The 16,062-nt window shown below is 57.8% G+C and overlaps 3 protein-coding genes across 3 annotated transcripts; 2 read left to right on the top strand and 1 right to left on the bottom strand.

The window, feature by feature from the left end:
* Positions 1 to 1,801: 1,801 nt before the first annotated feature.
* On the bottom strand, positions 1,802 to 4,398 carry HRG_11193 (ATP-dependent DNA helicase PIF1; the record flags this gene model as incomplete). Its single annotated transcript, XM_044869663.1, has 10 exons — positions 1,802 to 1,922; positions 2,006 to 2,031; positions 2,074 to 2,126; positions 2,202 to 2,625; positions 2,835 to 3,227; positions 3,300 to 3,370; positions 3,451 to 3,679; positions 3,730 to 3,870; positions 3,961 to 3,990; positions 4,033 to 4,398. 10 exons carry the CDS (start codon positions 4,396 to 4,398, stop codon positions 1,802 to 1,804), a joined length of 1,854 nt encoding a protein of 617 aa, XP_044715216.1.
* A 5,055-nt stretch (positions 4,399 to 9,453) lies between these two features.
* Positions 9,454 to 9,810, top strand: HRG_11192 (uncharacterized protein; the record flags this gene model as incomplete). The annotated part of the gene is made up of 1 exon (XM_044869662.1): positions 9,454 to 9,810. The coding sequence occupies one exon, from the start codon at positions 9,454 to 9,456 to the stop codon at positions 9,808 to 9,810; it is 357 nt and encodes a 118-aa protein (XP_044715215.1).
* A 339-nt stretch (positions 9,811 to 10,149) lies between these two features.
* HRG_11191 (PIF1-like helicase domain-containing protein) lies at positions 10,150 to 14,394 on the top strand (the record flags this gene model as incomplete). Its single annotated transcript, XM_044869661.1, has 12 exons — positions 10,150 to 10,464; positions 10,735 to 10,835; positions 10,904 to 10,952; positions 11,060 to 11,505; positions 11,563 to 11,581; positions 11,865 to 11,959; positions 12,021 to 12,058; positions 12,116 to 12,539; positions 12,878 to 13,135; positions 13,285 to 13,399; positions 13,462 to 13,938; positions 13,993 to 14,394. 12 exons carry the CDS (start codon positions 10,150 to 10,152, stop codon positions 14,392 to 14,394), a joined length of 2,739 nt encoding a protein of 912 aa, XP_044715214.1.
* Positions 14,395 to 16,062: the final 1,668 nt, after the last annotated feature.

Genomic DNA, 16,062 nt, shown 5'->3' with positions numbered 1-16,062 from the left:
CTGTTTAAACCGCTCCTTGACTGGCCCAATCTAACTATATACCCTATATCGAACCTCCCCCTTCCCTGTAGCTTATAGGAAGACGTCGTTTAGTCAAGGTAGAGTGGTGGATACGGTGCATCGCTCAGCTGTTGACCCTGACGCCGTTGTTGGTCAGCGAGGCGCATCTTCATCCCTGCTTTAGCCTTTGTAGTTAGCCGTAAACGCAGCACGTAGGGAGACAGGCTTATAAACCTTCTGTCGGCGTGTGGTTATAGAGGCTCTGACGATCGAAAGGCGCCTCAAGGAGTAAGCCTTGCAGCGACGTAACCCGTGACACAGCAACATAGCTAATACCGGCCTGGAAGTCGCGTGTAGCGAGATCAGTAACTATTTGCTCCTTCGTTAGGCTCTGGCATTTGTGAACAGTGATAGCAAACGCCACCATCAGGGGAAACTGCGTGCGAGCGCAGGTCTCGTTGCCCATAAGGAAATCACGCCTGACTGGGAGGATGGGTGAGATTTTCCTGCCCTCGTTAGTTATTAGATATGGCGGTCCATCGTAGCTATCAAAGTCCACCATAATAACGGCCGGGGGATCTTCCAATGGTTCGGCGCCTGGGTTCCAGGCGATATCGTATACAGTACCCTGGGCACCGTTAACTAGGCCAGCTGGCTGCCATAGGTTAGTAGTGAGCATTACCCTGGCGCCCTTAGCAACAGGAACTTGTTAGATAGATTGCCAGCATTGTCGCTTGGTGCCTGCCCCGCGCCCTTGCCTGATTCTTTGCCTCCACCTGTATTGCCGGGGCGTTGAGATGCACCATATGCTCGTAATTGTATTCGTTGACCCGGGCCCTGGTAGAATACACCCGCAAAGCGGCCCTGAAGCTGTCAACCTCGCTCTGCGTTAGCCTGGACTGTACCCGACTGCTAAGGAGGTTCCAGGACGGTATGGATAACTTGACTTCACGCAGTTCCTGCAACGCCCGACGGAACTGAGCCTGATCATCACCAGCCTGGCGCTGTACCGTGGTCAGGAAGACGGTGCGGTCAAATAACCGGTAGGCCACCTGCCCTCTCCTTTCCAACGAAGACAGGCTGGTGCTAGTCGAATACAGGGCTTTTGCCGGACTGGTGGTAACTGGAAGAAATCGCCCACAAGCAAGACGCTCACACCACCAAAGAACTCGAGGCTACGCTGTGGAAAGGCCTGTCGCAGACGGGAATCGATCCGCGCGAGCTGCTCAATCCCAGCATGCTCTTTTCATCGATCACGAGGTATTTGACGTGCCGTAGGCGGGACTGAAGGGCGGCTGCGTCGGCTGGGGGAAGGTCGGTAAAAGCACCACCTACTGGGAGGCGTAGCAATGAATGAATGGTGCTGCCCTGTATCTGGTTACTCGCAACGCCTGTTGGCGCTACGCGGCAAATAGGGCTAGGATTCGGTAGAGCGGCCGCCTGAAGATGGGAGGAAAGCACCTTGATAAGGAACGACTTGCCGGTGCCACCACCACCATCAACGTGGAGAAGGATTTGAGTGGGATTTCGCGCCTGGAAGTGGCCCATGAATGTGTCGTACACGAGCCGTTGTTGTGGATTCAGCGTATTACGCCATTGAGGCCAAGGACCTCCACATCGTTGGCCATGGGGTGGCTAGCGATAAGGTCCTTCCAGTAGCCATCTCGAAGTTCCGGATATGTACCCACATGCCGTGTCCAGTCGTAATTGACGTCGATATCGCGGCGGCCAAGAAGGTCAAGAACTTCCTGGGTAAGGGGTGGTCAGGTAAAGGGCAGCGAGGCGAATCCAGTCTTCGTCATCAAATTCTTCCCCACAGGCAGAGCCTCATATTGATCATCTTGAGGCTGTAATCGAGCCTCTTTTGGCTGGCCGTAATGGTCATCACCATGATTGTGATGCTGCCAACAATAGGAGAAGGCCTGAACGTGGAACTAAAAGCCTGGCCGTCGAAAGTGAGGAGCTCATCAAGCCGGCGATGTGGGTGATTTAATGTCAGCTTTACACGGCAATAATCTGGCCACTGCTGGCCTTCTGGAGCAGCCTGATAGCGAGGAAAGTAAACCAACACACGGGGCCTGCCGTTAACGTTGCCTGGCCGCCATTGCTTCCATGCGGAAGGGTCTCTAGAGCGGAAATTCCAGTGTTTGAGGAAGGAAACGTAGGTCAGGTCCTTCAGGGCTTCCGGGCGCTGACCGTACTTTTCGTAGACGTTGGGGCCTCGTCAACCTCATCGCCGTCAATGCGTAAGGAGCGGGAATGTCTGTCAGGATGACGGCAGTCAACGTATAGGCAGATTCGTGAGCCCTCCTGTAACGGCAGGCCGAGGAAGTGGCTAACCTCCTGCTTCGAGTAATCCCGTTCAGCAACTAGCTGATTCAGGAGCTTTGACGTGAAAGAAATCAGGGGGTTGTGGTCCTTGACCCGGGGCATCAGCGCCTTCCCAATCTGGGCAAAAGACTCGCTCTTCTTTTCTGACTTGGAGCAGTATTTGGCTGCGTAATCGATCACCTGCTGGAGGCTCGTGCAGGGAGAGACATCTGTATTGGCTAGCCATGCAACGGTAAGCAAGCGGTTGTAGTGGTTAATCTGGCCATCGTTCCTCCCACCCCTAAAGGTCCAGTGCTTGGGTGAGGCAACTTGTCAAGGGAGGCTAGTAGGCGCTGTCCGTGAGGAAATCCAAATCGGCACTCTACCTGCTTGGTATGCTTATTGCGCTGCATACAGTAGTTGTTGCAGCGGTGGCGTTGCACGCGGTTGACTACCATCGATAGGAACTGAACGGTAAGGGCTGCTCCAATAGATTGCTGATCAGGGATTCCCTTCCCAGGAGCCTGTATTCGATGAGGCTCTGGGTTAACGGCAGATACGTGATATCCCCAGATACGGGCAAATCGCTCCCGGGATCGATTATCGTCAGGATCCAAGTCTGGGTGGCCACTTAACCAATATAGGCCATGGTGGTGACTGGACCCCCTGCCCTGCCACTCATAGCGGCCCCAAAGGTCCGTTAGGTTGAACTTCTGCTTCAGGACAATAGTCGTAAGAAGCGTATAACGCTTGTAGAAGTGGTAGGCGGCGATGTGGGCGTTGTCTCGCAGTAGTTGCCGGGACAGGACCATGCGCGCCGCCTCAGGAGCTGCTTTCCACTCTTGGAATCGAGGCATGTGACGATATAGTGATTCCCAGTGGTAATCGGCCGCACTTGCAGTAACGAAAGGCCAGGTCTGCCCAGATTGTAGGCATATGCTTCCAATTCCTTCCTTTGCTTATACCAATACGGCCGGGTGCCTGATTACCGCGGCTTGGCGCGTGATCGACTGGATCAGGTCCTGAGCCTCTGGCTCATCAGGCTCAGCCATCGCTTCCTCTAGGTCAGCGCGTGTAAGGGTTGACGGCGGCTGTCGCGTTGCTTGACGAAGTAGTCACTTCGCTTTCGGACCTGCGCACGTAGCAGCGTGTTGAGGGCGACGAAAGGCCACGTTTTATGGCGGGCAAAACGTCCGTCATGCCATCTCATCGCATGGCCAAGGTAGTCCTGGTACGTGATGCTCCGTAGGCGAGGCTCCACGAAGTCGGCCTTGCCGTCAGGGTAGAGGGTAGGGAACGCAAGCGATAACAGCGGCTGGGAACGGTTGAATTCGTCGATAGGGGTCCTGCGAATGGATGGCAATGGCATCTGGTGGTGAGCCTGCGCGCTATGCGACATATACTCAACATTAGCCATACGCTCAGAGTCAGGGCAACATCAAGGACTCGGGACTGCAGGGCGTTTAATTCGGTATCGGTAACCTGCAAGTTCGGGATCGCTGATGCGTCCGCATCGCAGGGATCCTCTTCCAAGGCCTCCTCAACAGGGCCTTGTGGGATCTCGCCGTCAGGTATGTCAGCCACTTGGCTAGCAATGGAAGCAACTATGCTGCCGTCAAGAGGAAGCCGTTGCAGGCGATCCTGGCTCACGACGATATCGCGATAGCCCGGGTGGTGGCGCTGTAGGTAATACAGCCAGGTCAACAGGCATGAACGGCGTACCCGGAAATCGCGAGCAAACTGTTGCTGGAAGCGAGGGTCGCCTTCCATATTAGGAGGCCGTAGGAGCACGATATCTAGCTCCTTCGGTAGCACTGGGAGCTCTTCAAATAGCCTACCAATGTTGCGAAGAAAGTGGATAACGTGGCCGCGATATTTGTATTGAGCGCCACGCACTTGTAGGACCTTGACGTGTACGTGAATCCTAGCAATAAGCATCTCCTCAACCATCGTTAGATCGGGTAGATTGCCGGGGACTTCCCCAAAGTCGAGGTTATTCGCAGCGCTGAAGAAGTAGGGCTCGTCGAGGGCTTTCTTCCTGTCTCGACCAATGCAGCGGCTGCAGATTTTCAAGCTATTTCGTTTCATATCGAACCAACGCTCCTGGCAGCGAATGCAACTATGCATCTTGTCGTCATTCAGGGCAGTATAGAACTCTCGCACAAGCGCCTGATCTTCCTTACTAAGGGCGGGCAAGTCAAGGTCACCTGTAAAAGGCGGATCACTACTCTGATCAAACAGCCGCGCTTGAGGCTGTGTGCCTTGACGAGTATAACGGCCGCGGTGATGACCCTGTGTCAATAATGAAGGAGTGGTAGGAAGCGATTCCTGTGGTATAGGAGTGCCTTGCACAACAGGAGCTGTAGAAGCAGTGTCTTGAATCGGCGTGCCCAGAACTACTGTTGGCAGGCCAAGGGTAGGAGGAAAAGGGGCCCAGCGGAGGTATAGGCAGTTCCGGTGCAGGCGCCAGGCCACGGAATAAAACAGGCATGGCAGGAGGTCGTAGGTCAGTCACAGACGCAGGCGTTGGCGCAGTCCGCCTTGGAGGCGTCAGGTTAGCTAGCGAATCCGTCCTCTTCGTGGCTCTGCGTAGCGATGGTCTCGAGGCGATATTCCGCATCGCGGTAACGGCGGCTCGCGATTCGGTTGCCCGTTCTTTCGGTGTGCCCTACAGCTAGCACACTGTCCTGTAAACTTCGTAGGGTCCTTGACGCTTCGAAATTCGACTTCGGGCAGATCTTGCTTGCAGGTACGACAGTTGCGGACTGCCTCGGGCATATTGTTCTCCATCTGACCGTATATATCCACCTCTTTCCCACCGAGACTGCTAGATATTGCTCGGGCAGGAGGCTTTGCGAGGACTTGCGTGGCTGCAGCAATACACACCCGCAGGTGGTGCCAGGGAATGTTGTAGCTAGGTCGGCCGCGGAGCTAAATTTGACCTAGAATCCGTTAGTAACCGATGGGTTCGATAGATTCGACCCACGATGGAAGTGGAAGCGTGTGCTTGGAAACTTGCATTGAAGAAAAGCTCTCGGAAACGGCTAGCTCGTTACCTAGTCAACGCTCAGGGGTTTGCGGCATGGCCTTCATTTGGTGGCGTTGCCAACCGACCACTCCCCGCACGAGTTGAGTACAGGGGAGGCCAATTAGCCAATGAGAAGAGGTTTTATGCCTCTCTTTCTGACTGAATAAACGCCCTTCGGGCTGAATAATAAAACGGGAGAGGCAACCCAACAGGGTTGCGCAAAGAGCCTTGAGGAACGAAAAAAACGTCTAGACAAGGGGCAGACAGATGTACAGAGGCAGAAAGGTAACGACGACCAAGGGGCAGCCAGGCTGGACGAAAAACACTTCCCATTTAAGGAGTTATAGCAGCGTACGCTATTCCATTTCCGTAGCTTTCTTAGATAGGTGGCGGTTTCGAAGCGGACGGGCCGGCGAGCCCAAGCCATGGGCGACAATGGAATCGAGGGAAGAGTCCCGTAAGTCAGGACCCGGCTTAGGGTTGTCCGGCTCATGAGCGGCGGAGGCAGCCGAAACAGAGAACGAGTGGGTAGCAGAGGAGGCGGGCTTAGGGGAAGACGAGATCACCGGGGCCTTATGCAGCAGACACGGTCGCTTCGTCGGCGTATCGGCAGGCTCAGGGCAATATCGTTTCCCGGGCGGCGTAAGGTGGCCGGTCGAGGGCGAAGCCGAAGCCAAGGGTGGAGGACTGAGCGGGAGGGTGCCAGGGGTGATCAAAGACAAAGAGGCAGCGCACGTCCCGGAAGGCCGCGGAAGCGGAGGAAGCTTGTTGCCTCTGTGGCGTAGAGAGAAGCGGTGCCATCGTGGTGACGGCGGCGGCGGCCTTGTCGAGAAAAGTCCAGGAATCCGGGACGACGATAAAGACGTTGTCCCGGTCCGAGCCCGGGGGGTAGAGCATGACATCATGACGGAGCAGGCCAGCGACCTTGCCTGTGCAGGTAAAGGGGACGTTAGGCTGAAATTGAGAGTCCTGCCTCTCGGCCATCTTCCTACACAAGATGGCCCAGGGTTAGCGCGAACAGGAAGATAACGAAGACCTGGAACGGGTGGAAGCCCTTGAAGGGGACCTTATTAGGCATCCCAGGAGCGACATAGGTAGAAAGGCGGACAAATCCGCAACAGTTAAGTTGGGCGGCGCCTGGACCGGGCAGTAGGTCCCGCCGCAGCGAGGAGTGGCCGGTGCCGACGATAAGGCCGGTAAAGGAAACAATAGGCGGGATGCAGGAAGTCGCCCATGGAGGCAAAGAGCCTAGGAGAACACTTCAAGCCCATCTTAGCCATATACCGTTTCGTCGGCACTCGCGAAGGGTCAGGGCACGGCTTACGGCTGGTAGCCCTGATCGCGGACGACAAGGGCGGGCATCGTATAGAAAGGTGCGGCCCGTGTCAGACTCGAGGCCGTCGCGTTGCTCAACCTCCCATGCGAGCGCGTAGGGGTGGACGCGGGCATGCATGAAAAACCACTCTTCGGTCCAGTCGGAGGATCAATAGGCTGGCCGTAGATGGAGGTTGAGGCTAAAAAGACGGATGTCGGGGAATCATCGGCATCCGATCGGAGGGCGCATATTCCGTCGCGAGCAGCCAGGCGGGAGGAGGCAGGAAGACGCGGGCCATGGCCTCGGCGTTAAGACCCTGATGCGGTGGTCGTCCTGGTGGGAAAATCTAGCAGGACAGTCCGGCTGGACAAAAGACATCATAGACATCTCACCGCCAGCGCCCCTTTGGCTATCGAGCGGCTTTCGAAGGTGCGGTGCGGGCATATCGGTACGAAGTAGAGAGGAAGACATAGTGCATCTGCGCAGGTCGATAGGCCACTTGCACGCACTAAAGGACGGGTTCTCAGCGTCAAGAAAGGAGTAGGAAGAAGTCGAGCGTAGACGCACTTATAGTAGATCAATAGTGGTATGGATTCGCCGGGAAGAGCGAGGAGCCTTGCCGCTGTAAGTAAGCAGACGTCAAAGAGATGCGTCGTGGTGTTGCGGAGCTGGGTACTGATCGGGCAGCAAGGGCGACGCGGATTAAAGTGTCCGGCAGGGCTACCGGCATAGGATGGCGAAAACTAGGGCTGTCGGCAGATAGGCCTGTCGATAGGTACAAAGGAAGCCCGGCAGGTCCGAGAGAGGAGAGGTCTAATGCAGAAAGGGGATATTAACAAGGAAGGATATAACCGTTAGCAAGAAGAATGCCAACGCGGCGGAACGCCATTGCCAGGAAGCGAGACAATCTCGGGGTATATCCGGGCGAAGGCTTCCTAATCTATCGTTCGTTTGCGGAGCCTTGCCGATAAGACAGCACCAGCATGGGGAGAATCGTAGCCGCGAGGTAAGATCGGTGGCAGGAGAGTGCGAAACGGGGACAGCAGCAGCGGCCGCTGCTGCGACGAGGATATCGCGGCGGCGAGACCGATCGCAATGGACGAAGGGCCGAAGCGGGCGTCGGGCCACAAAGTCGAAACGCGGCACCCAGGTTCCGGCCTATTGAGGCAAGCCGGCCGCGGCGGCCGACGATGCCTCACGAAGAGAGCAGGCAGAGGCACTCAAAGAGCGTTGCCAAGGGAAGTCGGCGAGGCGGCTGGCCGCGGAAAGGACGACTAACGTCGATAGTTCCTCCTCGAAGGGAGGGCTCGTGGAGGGCGTCAGAGGGCACGTCTGGAAGGCGAAGCCGTGGTGCGCGGACAGGGCCAATGGGCTCCGAGGACACCCAAGCCGCCCAGGAGGACAGGATCGGCCGGCAAGCCCTGTCGGGAACTCGCCTAGAGTCGTCAGGAGCTTCTGGTTCGGCCAATCCGACCTCAAGAGATGGATGATGGCGCAGGAGATACGCAGTCATCCGGACGGTGGCCACCGCCGCCATCACGCCAGAAAGGACAGGGTCGGCCGGCAAACAGTGTCGGGATTTCGTCTACAGCCGTCAGGGAGCGCCTCATTCGGCCAATCCAACCTAGAGCAATAGAAGATAGAGCGGGAGATATACAGTCATCCGGATGCCAGGCGGGACAGGATTGGCCGGCAACCGCTGTCACGATGTCGTCTGGAGTCGTCAGGGAGCCCCTCGTTCAGCCAACCCAACCCAGAGAGATGCAAGGCAGGGCAGGAGATACGCAGTCATCCGGATGGTTGCCACCACGGCCATCACGCCAGGCGGCGGCGGGAGAACAAGATCGGCCGTGGCGAGACGAGGCAGCGGAAAGATCCTCGCAGGCCGTAGAACAGAGAAAGAGGAACCGCCAGCGTGACCGAGACCAGACCCCGACGAAACGTACTCGAGGAAGCCATCCGAGGCAGAGGAGGAGTGAGCTGCAGGCAGAGGATTTGGCCAGTGTCTTGCTTTACCTCGAAGGGAATTCGTCGCGAAGGAAAGGCTGTCTAAGGAGCAAACCTGGTGCACACCAATACCGCATGAGAGGAAGGTATCGACGGTGCGAAAGTTTTATCGGGCGTTCCACGATGTGAGCACCTTGCCGATAATGACCTGCAGGCTGTGTTACCGCAAGCGTACAAGGAAGGAGTTGAGGAGATTCCGTGGGATCAGTGGCTATCAAGTCCCGTTCCTCGGGGTGAGCGCTCACCATTTGCGTGCCGAAGCTGCTTTCCGGGGTGAGCCCGTCTCGGTTTGTGTGGAGTGTGCCCGATGCTTGGGGCGCGGAGCCTGTCGTCGGCGGTCCACCTTCACAGTCGCCTCGGATGCGAGCACATGTTCCCCGACGAGCTGAAGGGGCTGACGCCGGTCGAAGAAGCTCATCTCGTTGAACTCGTGTTACGGCTTTGTGACGAGGTATAACATTCCGGGCGGGCAGACGCAGGCAGTGAGGTATCCGAGACATGTCAAGGGCCACATCACGGTGTTTCCAAACAACGTGCAGGAGCTGGCGAGAAGGGTGCTCCCGCACCCGCTCTGGCAAACAATGGACGAGATCCACGTCTCGTGGCAGGGCGCGGAGAAGCCAGCACCGTGCGACTTATCGGGTCTCTTGTCGGTGAGGCGTCAAGTCGTCGAGAGAGCGCTTATCTGGTTGAAGAAGAATAACCCCCATTACGCCGATATTGAGATTGATAGGGCGGAAATGGATAGCTGGGAACACCATCACACGGTGTGCCGCGGGTGGTCTACGACCGCATGGAGCGGAACGAGCCGTCTGCGTGGGAGAAGACGCGAACGGCGCAGGTCGTGCCGCCCGCAGAGCGGGCCATGGACGACGATAGTCCGGCGGAGATCGAAGGAGTCCTCGCCCAGCTCCTCCAAGGACAAGACGTATTGGACAGGGGAGTCGAGAATCCGAGGAGTGGAGCGGACGGGACTGACGATGCTGAGCCCGATGACAGAGCCAAAACGATCAACGAGATCACCTCTTCCGGCATGTTTGCATTGGACGGACCGCCGGAAGTGTCGGACGCAGAGAAGCTCCGCTTTGCGTGCAATGCCGTGGGTGGCGATGGGGCCGAGAACGACCGCAAGGGCCGAGGGCATGGATAAGGTCGGCGGAGGCGGGTCAAGAAGGCACGGATGTCCGCGAGCCATACATCCACGTTTGTCGCGGAGACGAATTCGCCGACTCGCTCGACGCCTCGTTCTTCGCCAAGACCTTTCCCACCCTACTGCCGTTCGGATTTGGAGGACCACGGCTCGCGGAGGAAGTCATCTTAGGACCCGAGGGCCGGTCAATTGGCGGGTACGGCTGCTGGAGAAGAGACGGCGGCGCGAGATCTTCTGTCGTCTCGGAACATAAGCCTTCGGACCTGGGCCGGCATTGTGCTGCGGCGCCATGGTGGCCGATTCGCGACGCATACCATCTTCTCGTTTCTCGTTTTCAATATGGATGTGCGGTCGAAGAATCGTCGGGTCAGCATGCTCAGCGCGACGCGGAAGAACTTCGCCGAGGTGGAGCGCATCGTACGGTCGCTGACAGCGGATAGGTTAGCGGCCGCCAGGGCGGAGCTGGAGACGTCGGGCAAGACTACCGACGATGGCGTCAAGGAGCTTCTAAGATGCCTTTCGCTGTACGGCTATCGGCAGCCCATGTCGAGGGAGCTCCGTCTGAGCATGCGGCGCAAGATCCAGTCACTCATCTTATGTCGTGGCGTGCCTGCAATCTGGTTCACGCTCAACCCGAACGACATCACGAACCCGGTGAAGCTGAGACTGGCGGCATACCGCACGTGATCCCGCAGCGGCCGAGGCATTCCTGCAAGGCCTCGACAAGGCGTTCAAACGTGCGCGGCTGGCCATCTCGGACCCGTTAAGCTCGGCCGAATTCTTCCACCGAGAAATGACGTTGTTCTTCGAACATTACGTGAGAGTGGGCGAGAGTCGGTGTTCGGGCGCATCAGCCACTATTACGGTGCCGTCGAGACCAACGAGCGTGGAGCGCTCCATGTTCACGGACTGCTCTGGCTGCAGGGCAACGTGCATCTAAGCTCGATGCTTGCCGATATCGACGGCGAGGATCAAGCGGCATACCGAGAACGCATCGTCAGATACGTCGACAGTGTCTTTCCGAGGTATGAGCGGGGCCGGCGTGTTGACCTGCGTCCTCCGTCTGTCAAAGCCGAGAAAGCTGACGAACAAGACAGGATCTGGACCAGGAAGGCTTCTGCGCAATGCAGGCCGAGCGATCGGTGACGTCAGATATATCGCAATTTCTGGGCGACGAACGGCAATTTTCAGCCTCGTTCGACGAGGAAGCGAACTTCTGTGCCGGCGCGACGCAGATCCATACCCACAGCCCGACCTGCGTCAAGTACTCGCTGGGCAAAAGGGGCGCAAGGGCGATTTATGTCGTTTCAAGGCGCCGTGGGGACTGGTCGACGAGACGGCCTTCACGGGAGACGGCGTGCTGCGGATTCGGAGGTCGCACAGCATGGTGAATCGGTGGAACAAGGCCATTGCCGTGGGGCTTCGCCACAACCATGACATATCTTTCATCGTCACACAGCGTAAGACGATGGCCCTCATCTTTTACGTCACAAACTATGCGACCAAGGTGGAGGACCCTGTATGGAAGCGCGTCGCCGCCGCCGCGGATCTCTTGCCTCCCAGGGCAGGTGACGGAATGGCCGACGGCGCGGAGGTTCGTGGAGACAGTGGTGCCGGTGACGATGGCAGGCAGAATAAGACACGGCAGTTCCTGATGAAGGTGGCGAATCGCGTGTTTACGGAGAGGCCGTTATCGCAGGTCGAGGTCGTCGCGGACCTCCTGGGATGCGCGACTGAACTGACGAATGGCAGTGCTTGGGCGTTCCTGAACGTATCGTTGCTCTACTGGCAAGTCTTCCGACAATGGCCGCACCTTCGACGAAAGCGGCGCAGCCGTTGCAGATGGCTCTGTGGACGAGTCAATACTCGTCGAAGAAGCAGGCCAGAGGATTTGCCGTGTCGAGGCATACCGTCATCGGGAGACGTCCTTCGAGGGCTGTGTCTCTACGACTACGTTTCGCTGGTCAGGCTGAAGCGCAACGAAAGGGACGAGGCCCGCCGGCTGGGAGGTCCCGTTCGAGAGCGGCTGGGCTCCGGGAGGCCGTTGGGCGCAGGTGCTCAGGCGACCGGGCAAGCAGGCCACGGTCTGCCTCGACGGGTATTTGAGCAAGGATTTCGACGAAGACGACGAAGGGTCGTGCTACCGAAGGTGCGTTTGTCGTCGACGGGCCGGAGGCGCCGGGTCGAGAAGGCTAATTTCCATGGCGAAGAGCGGCTGTGCAGCATCTTGCGCTGTTCGTGCCGTGGAGTCTTTCTTAGACGAAGAAAGGGCGACATCAACTGCATATGGGGCGGCAACGAGCAGCCCTGGCCCCGAGGATATCATGTTTCGTCGATAACGTGCAGTTGCTGCGACGGTCGGCCGAAGATGCAAAGCGGGACGCACGGCAGTGGGCGGCCTCGTCCGGTGACGGCGACCCCACGGCAGTACGTCCGGACGAGGACGGCACCGGGGAGGTGGGTGTCGAGCCCGGATCGGGATACCAGGCCGACAGTGCGGGAAGCACGAATCGCCTAATCGACGTTGTCAGAAGCTCGATCGGGCCGAACCAAATCACGGCCGGCTCGCCGGAGCTCACGGCGATGATGCAGGAGCTCAGCCGATTTCAGCAATCGGCGCTGTCCTCTTCTTCCGAGGTCCAGGCCACAATACTACCCGAACGGGGCCCAAGACGAATCAACATCCCGGGCGGGCATTCTCCGGAGCCACCATACCGCCGCAAAGTGAGGTTAGGGCCATAAAGTCGCAGCAAATCCGCGCATCCAGGAGAGGGAGAAGATGATACGGGCATACAAAGCCTGTCCACGGCACCGGTGACTGGTCGCCGCGCGGCGGTGCGGGGCGTGCTCACGGGTTTCGGGGATGACGACGTCCAGATGACGGCAGCGGAGCTCGAGGAAGGAGTAGCGGGGGCCAGCGCGGGAATGGAGATCCGGTTCGGTGCCTCAACCTCCTTCCTCGAGGCGGGCAAGGCCCTGGCAGCGCGGCTCACGCTAAACAAGAAGCAGGCGATCGCCTTCCTAATTATATGCCGCCAGCTTGACCTGATACGGCGCGGGAGAAAAGCAACGTACGCCAGCTGTGCCAGTTCGTCGGTGGAGAGGGCGGAACGGGCAAGTCACGAGTCATCGAGGCGCTCGTCGAGCTCTTCGCGTCCAAGGATCAATCGAATCGTCTGATGATAACGGCGACGTCGGGGACGGCAGCAGCGCGGATCAACGGCATTACGATCCACTCCGCCTGCGGGTTCTCGAAAGATCTCGCGGCAGCCGCAAACGCGGCCAAGGATCTCGACGGGGTGCGACTGCCGAAACAGGCGGAGCGGTTCGTCGACGGGCAATCCCGGATGGACTGGCAGGAAAATGCCGGCTGCGCGGGTCGCACCAGGATTTTGGAGGTATTCCGATCGTCCTCTTCTGCGGAGACTTCCACCAATTCCGCCCCGTCCAAGAACGCTCGATCCTCCTCCCCAGCACCGCCGTCTCGTGGGACGTAGACAGCTCCTTCAAGGCCGAGACACGGCACCAGCACGACAAGGCGCACGCGTTGTGGAAGAGATTCACGACCACGGTCATGCTGGACGAGCAGGTGCGCGCCGCGGAGATCCGGAATTGCAGAGGCTGCTAAGGCGGATTCGACTGGGCGTGCAGGACCGCTCGGATCTGGACCTCCTCAACTCAAGATGCTACCGGGAAGGCAGGCGGATCCCGTGGGAGACGTGCATCACCGTGGTGACGCCGCTGAACAGGAACCGGTGGAACCTCAACATGGAGGCCAGCTTGGCGTTCCGGGCCCAGCAGCGGTCAGTGATGCGCATCTTCATCTCGGATCATACGTGGAAGGAGGCCCTGCCGACGGAGGAAGAGGCCATCATGATGCTGAACCAGGGCGACGACAGCGCGATCCCGGTGCCGGCCGTCTTCATGTTCGTGCCGGGGATGCCGGTCGTCGTGAACCATAACACCCATCAGGGGCTAAAGCTGGTGAACGGCGCCGGCTACACGGCGCTGGAGGTCGTCCTCGACAAGTCGTACCCGGGGCATCGTATCACGGCAGACACGACGGTCCATTTCGGGCCGCCGGCGGGGATAATGCTGGAGTCGGAGACGACGAACGACGTTCACTTCGTCGGGATGCCGCCAGGCACGGTCCTGTTGACGCCCATGACGGTCAAAATACAGTGCCAGCGAAAGAGGCCGTGGCAGCAGAACGACGTCAGCCGAAAGGGCCTGCCCTGTACGGCAGCCTTCGCGTGCACAGACTATAAAGTGCAGGGCAGGACGCTCGAGCGTGTAGCTCTGGAGCTGCGGGGAACGCGGACGTCAAACATCGACGGACGCGCCGTGTCCTCGCAGTGCGACCCGTACAGCCTGTACGTGCAGCTGTCTCGCTGCCCGACGCTGGACGGCATTATGCTGGTCTCGAAATTGCGGGAGAGGGACCTGGTGGGCAACAAGGTGCCAGACGAGATGACAGACGCAGAAGCGAGGCTGGGCCAGCTGAGCGACAAGACTGTCCGCGAGGCCTCGGGATGGCTAGACGTTGATTCCCTGGACTCTAAAGGCACGGGCCTGGACGTGTAGCTATCGCGATGCCGGGCGCAGGGCGCTGGACGGCACCATGCTCGTGTCAGGGGTGCGGGAGAGGGGTTTGGTCGGAAAAGGCCAAAAAACCGGTTTCACGAGGAGCTGAGTCCTAGTCGCGAGGTTAGGTCGCTGGCAGGACCGGAGAGGGCGAACTGCGCCGGAAGGCGAAACAAAAGGGGCTAGGACGAAAAGGGTAAGTAATCATTAAGCGACCAAAGGGAAGCCGGGATTTAAAAGCTCTCCAATCAGCAGCCAAGATGGGTTCTCCAATCAGAAGCCAAGGGTTTCGAGGGTAAAGTAGGTTTGGGGGTTTTTGGGGTTTTTTTCGCGTCCAGAAGAGCCTTTTCGTTCCTCAAGGCATAGTGCAACTGCCAGTGCGTAAAACTTACACTAAACAACGAGGAACCGTCAGTGTAGTAGAAAAGGCCCGCACTGAACCAGCAGTGTGGAGCAAATAAGCACACTACACTGGCAGTGCGCTGAACAGTCGGTCCACACTATTAGGAGCCCTGCTTGGGAGGCACTTGCAACATGCTTCTGCTGGGCAACAAAGGCGTCCCCTTGCTGTGTCGCATCATGGAAAACATACCGGTACATCATCGTTTGGACTCAATTGTGCCTGCCCTTATCCTTCCGCCCGCGCTCTAAGCTTGCTGAGCGTTACTCTAATTCAGGTGCCTGACTCGCAGGACTTGACTCGCACCGAAGTAAAGCACCGAAGTACCCAAGTACGAAGTACGAAAGTAATACACTGGTATAAATAGCAGGCCTTGTCTTCTATCCTTCGCCAGACTTCTTTCACGCCTCCCTTGCTAGCCAAAAGATCGTCTCTATATCGACCCAAGCTTCCACGCGCTCGTCTTCTACTTTGTTCCAAATCAGGCAGCAGGCTTCGAATCAGTCAAACCCCAACCAGGGTTTGTGTCAAATCAGCGGGTGTCGGCCGTCTCTTGCGCCAGTGACCTGGCGATTAGATCGACGCGATCCCGACAGTCCTGCCTTGGTTCGAAATGGCGGCCAAGACCAAATTTTACAATCTGCTCTGGCGCGTCGGAGTCGGAGTCTGTATTATCGTTCTACTCGCGAACTTCCGACTCCATAGCGATCCTCCATCAAATATCGAGCACACATTATCCCATATCTCGACAAATGTTGGATCCACCTGTGCACTAGGCACCGATCGCGCACGTATAACTAATCGACCGCGCTAGTCACGTGCGAGTAAGAGGTGAGACACAGGGAGGAAGGTCTTTGCACACAGTTTGTATGGGACACGTTTCCCTAGTTACACAAGATATAACCAATTGAACCAGTTCGAATAACCTCACTGCAGTGAAGAGCCTGTCCACACTGATCAGTGTCGCCCGGCAAAGGTGACACAGAACAGCAAGACGGAAGAGAGCTAACCTATCGTCACGCTCTGCAAAGCGAGCTCCTGACGGTAGGATAGTTGCTACAACGCGCGGATTGCTACGAAGACTCTGCATCAGAGCCCACTCTAGTTATCCAACCGTGCCTAAGCTTTGCTGTCATCAGCGACCCTTAGGCGTGCCCTATCGCACATTGATAACCTCATTGACACCCTGTGCCCTGTTTCTCAGCACACAGCCTGTCAATATGTCTGACAATTCATCTGCCGCACTAGCCCCGGCAACAGCCCAGGAT

Source organism: Hirsutella rhossiliensis, assembly GCF_020360975.1.
Source record: "Hirsutella rhossiliensis strain HR02 chromosome Unknown scaffold00019, whole genome shotgun sequence".
NCBI lineage: Eukaryota > Fungi > Ascomycota > Sordariomycetes > Hypocreales > Ophiocordycipitaceae > Hirsutella > Hirsutella rhossiliensis.
The sequence above is the reverse complement of the archived record's forward strand: the minus strand, read 5'-3'. Positions and strand labels throughout refer to the sequence as shown.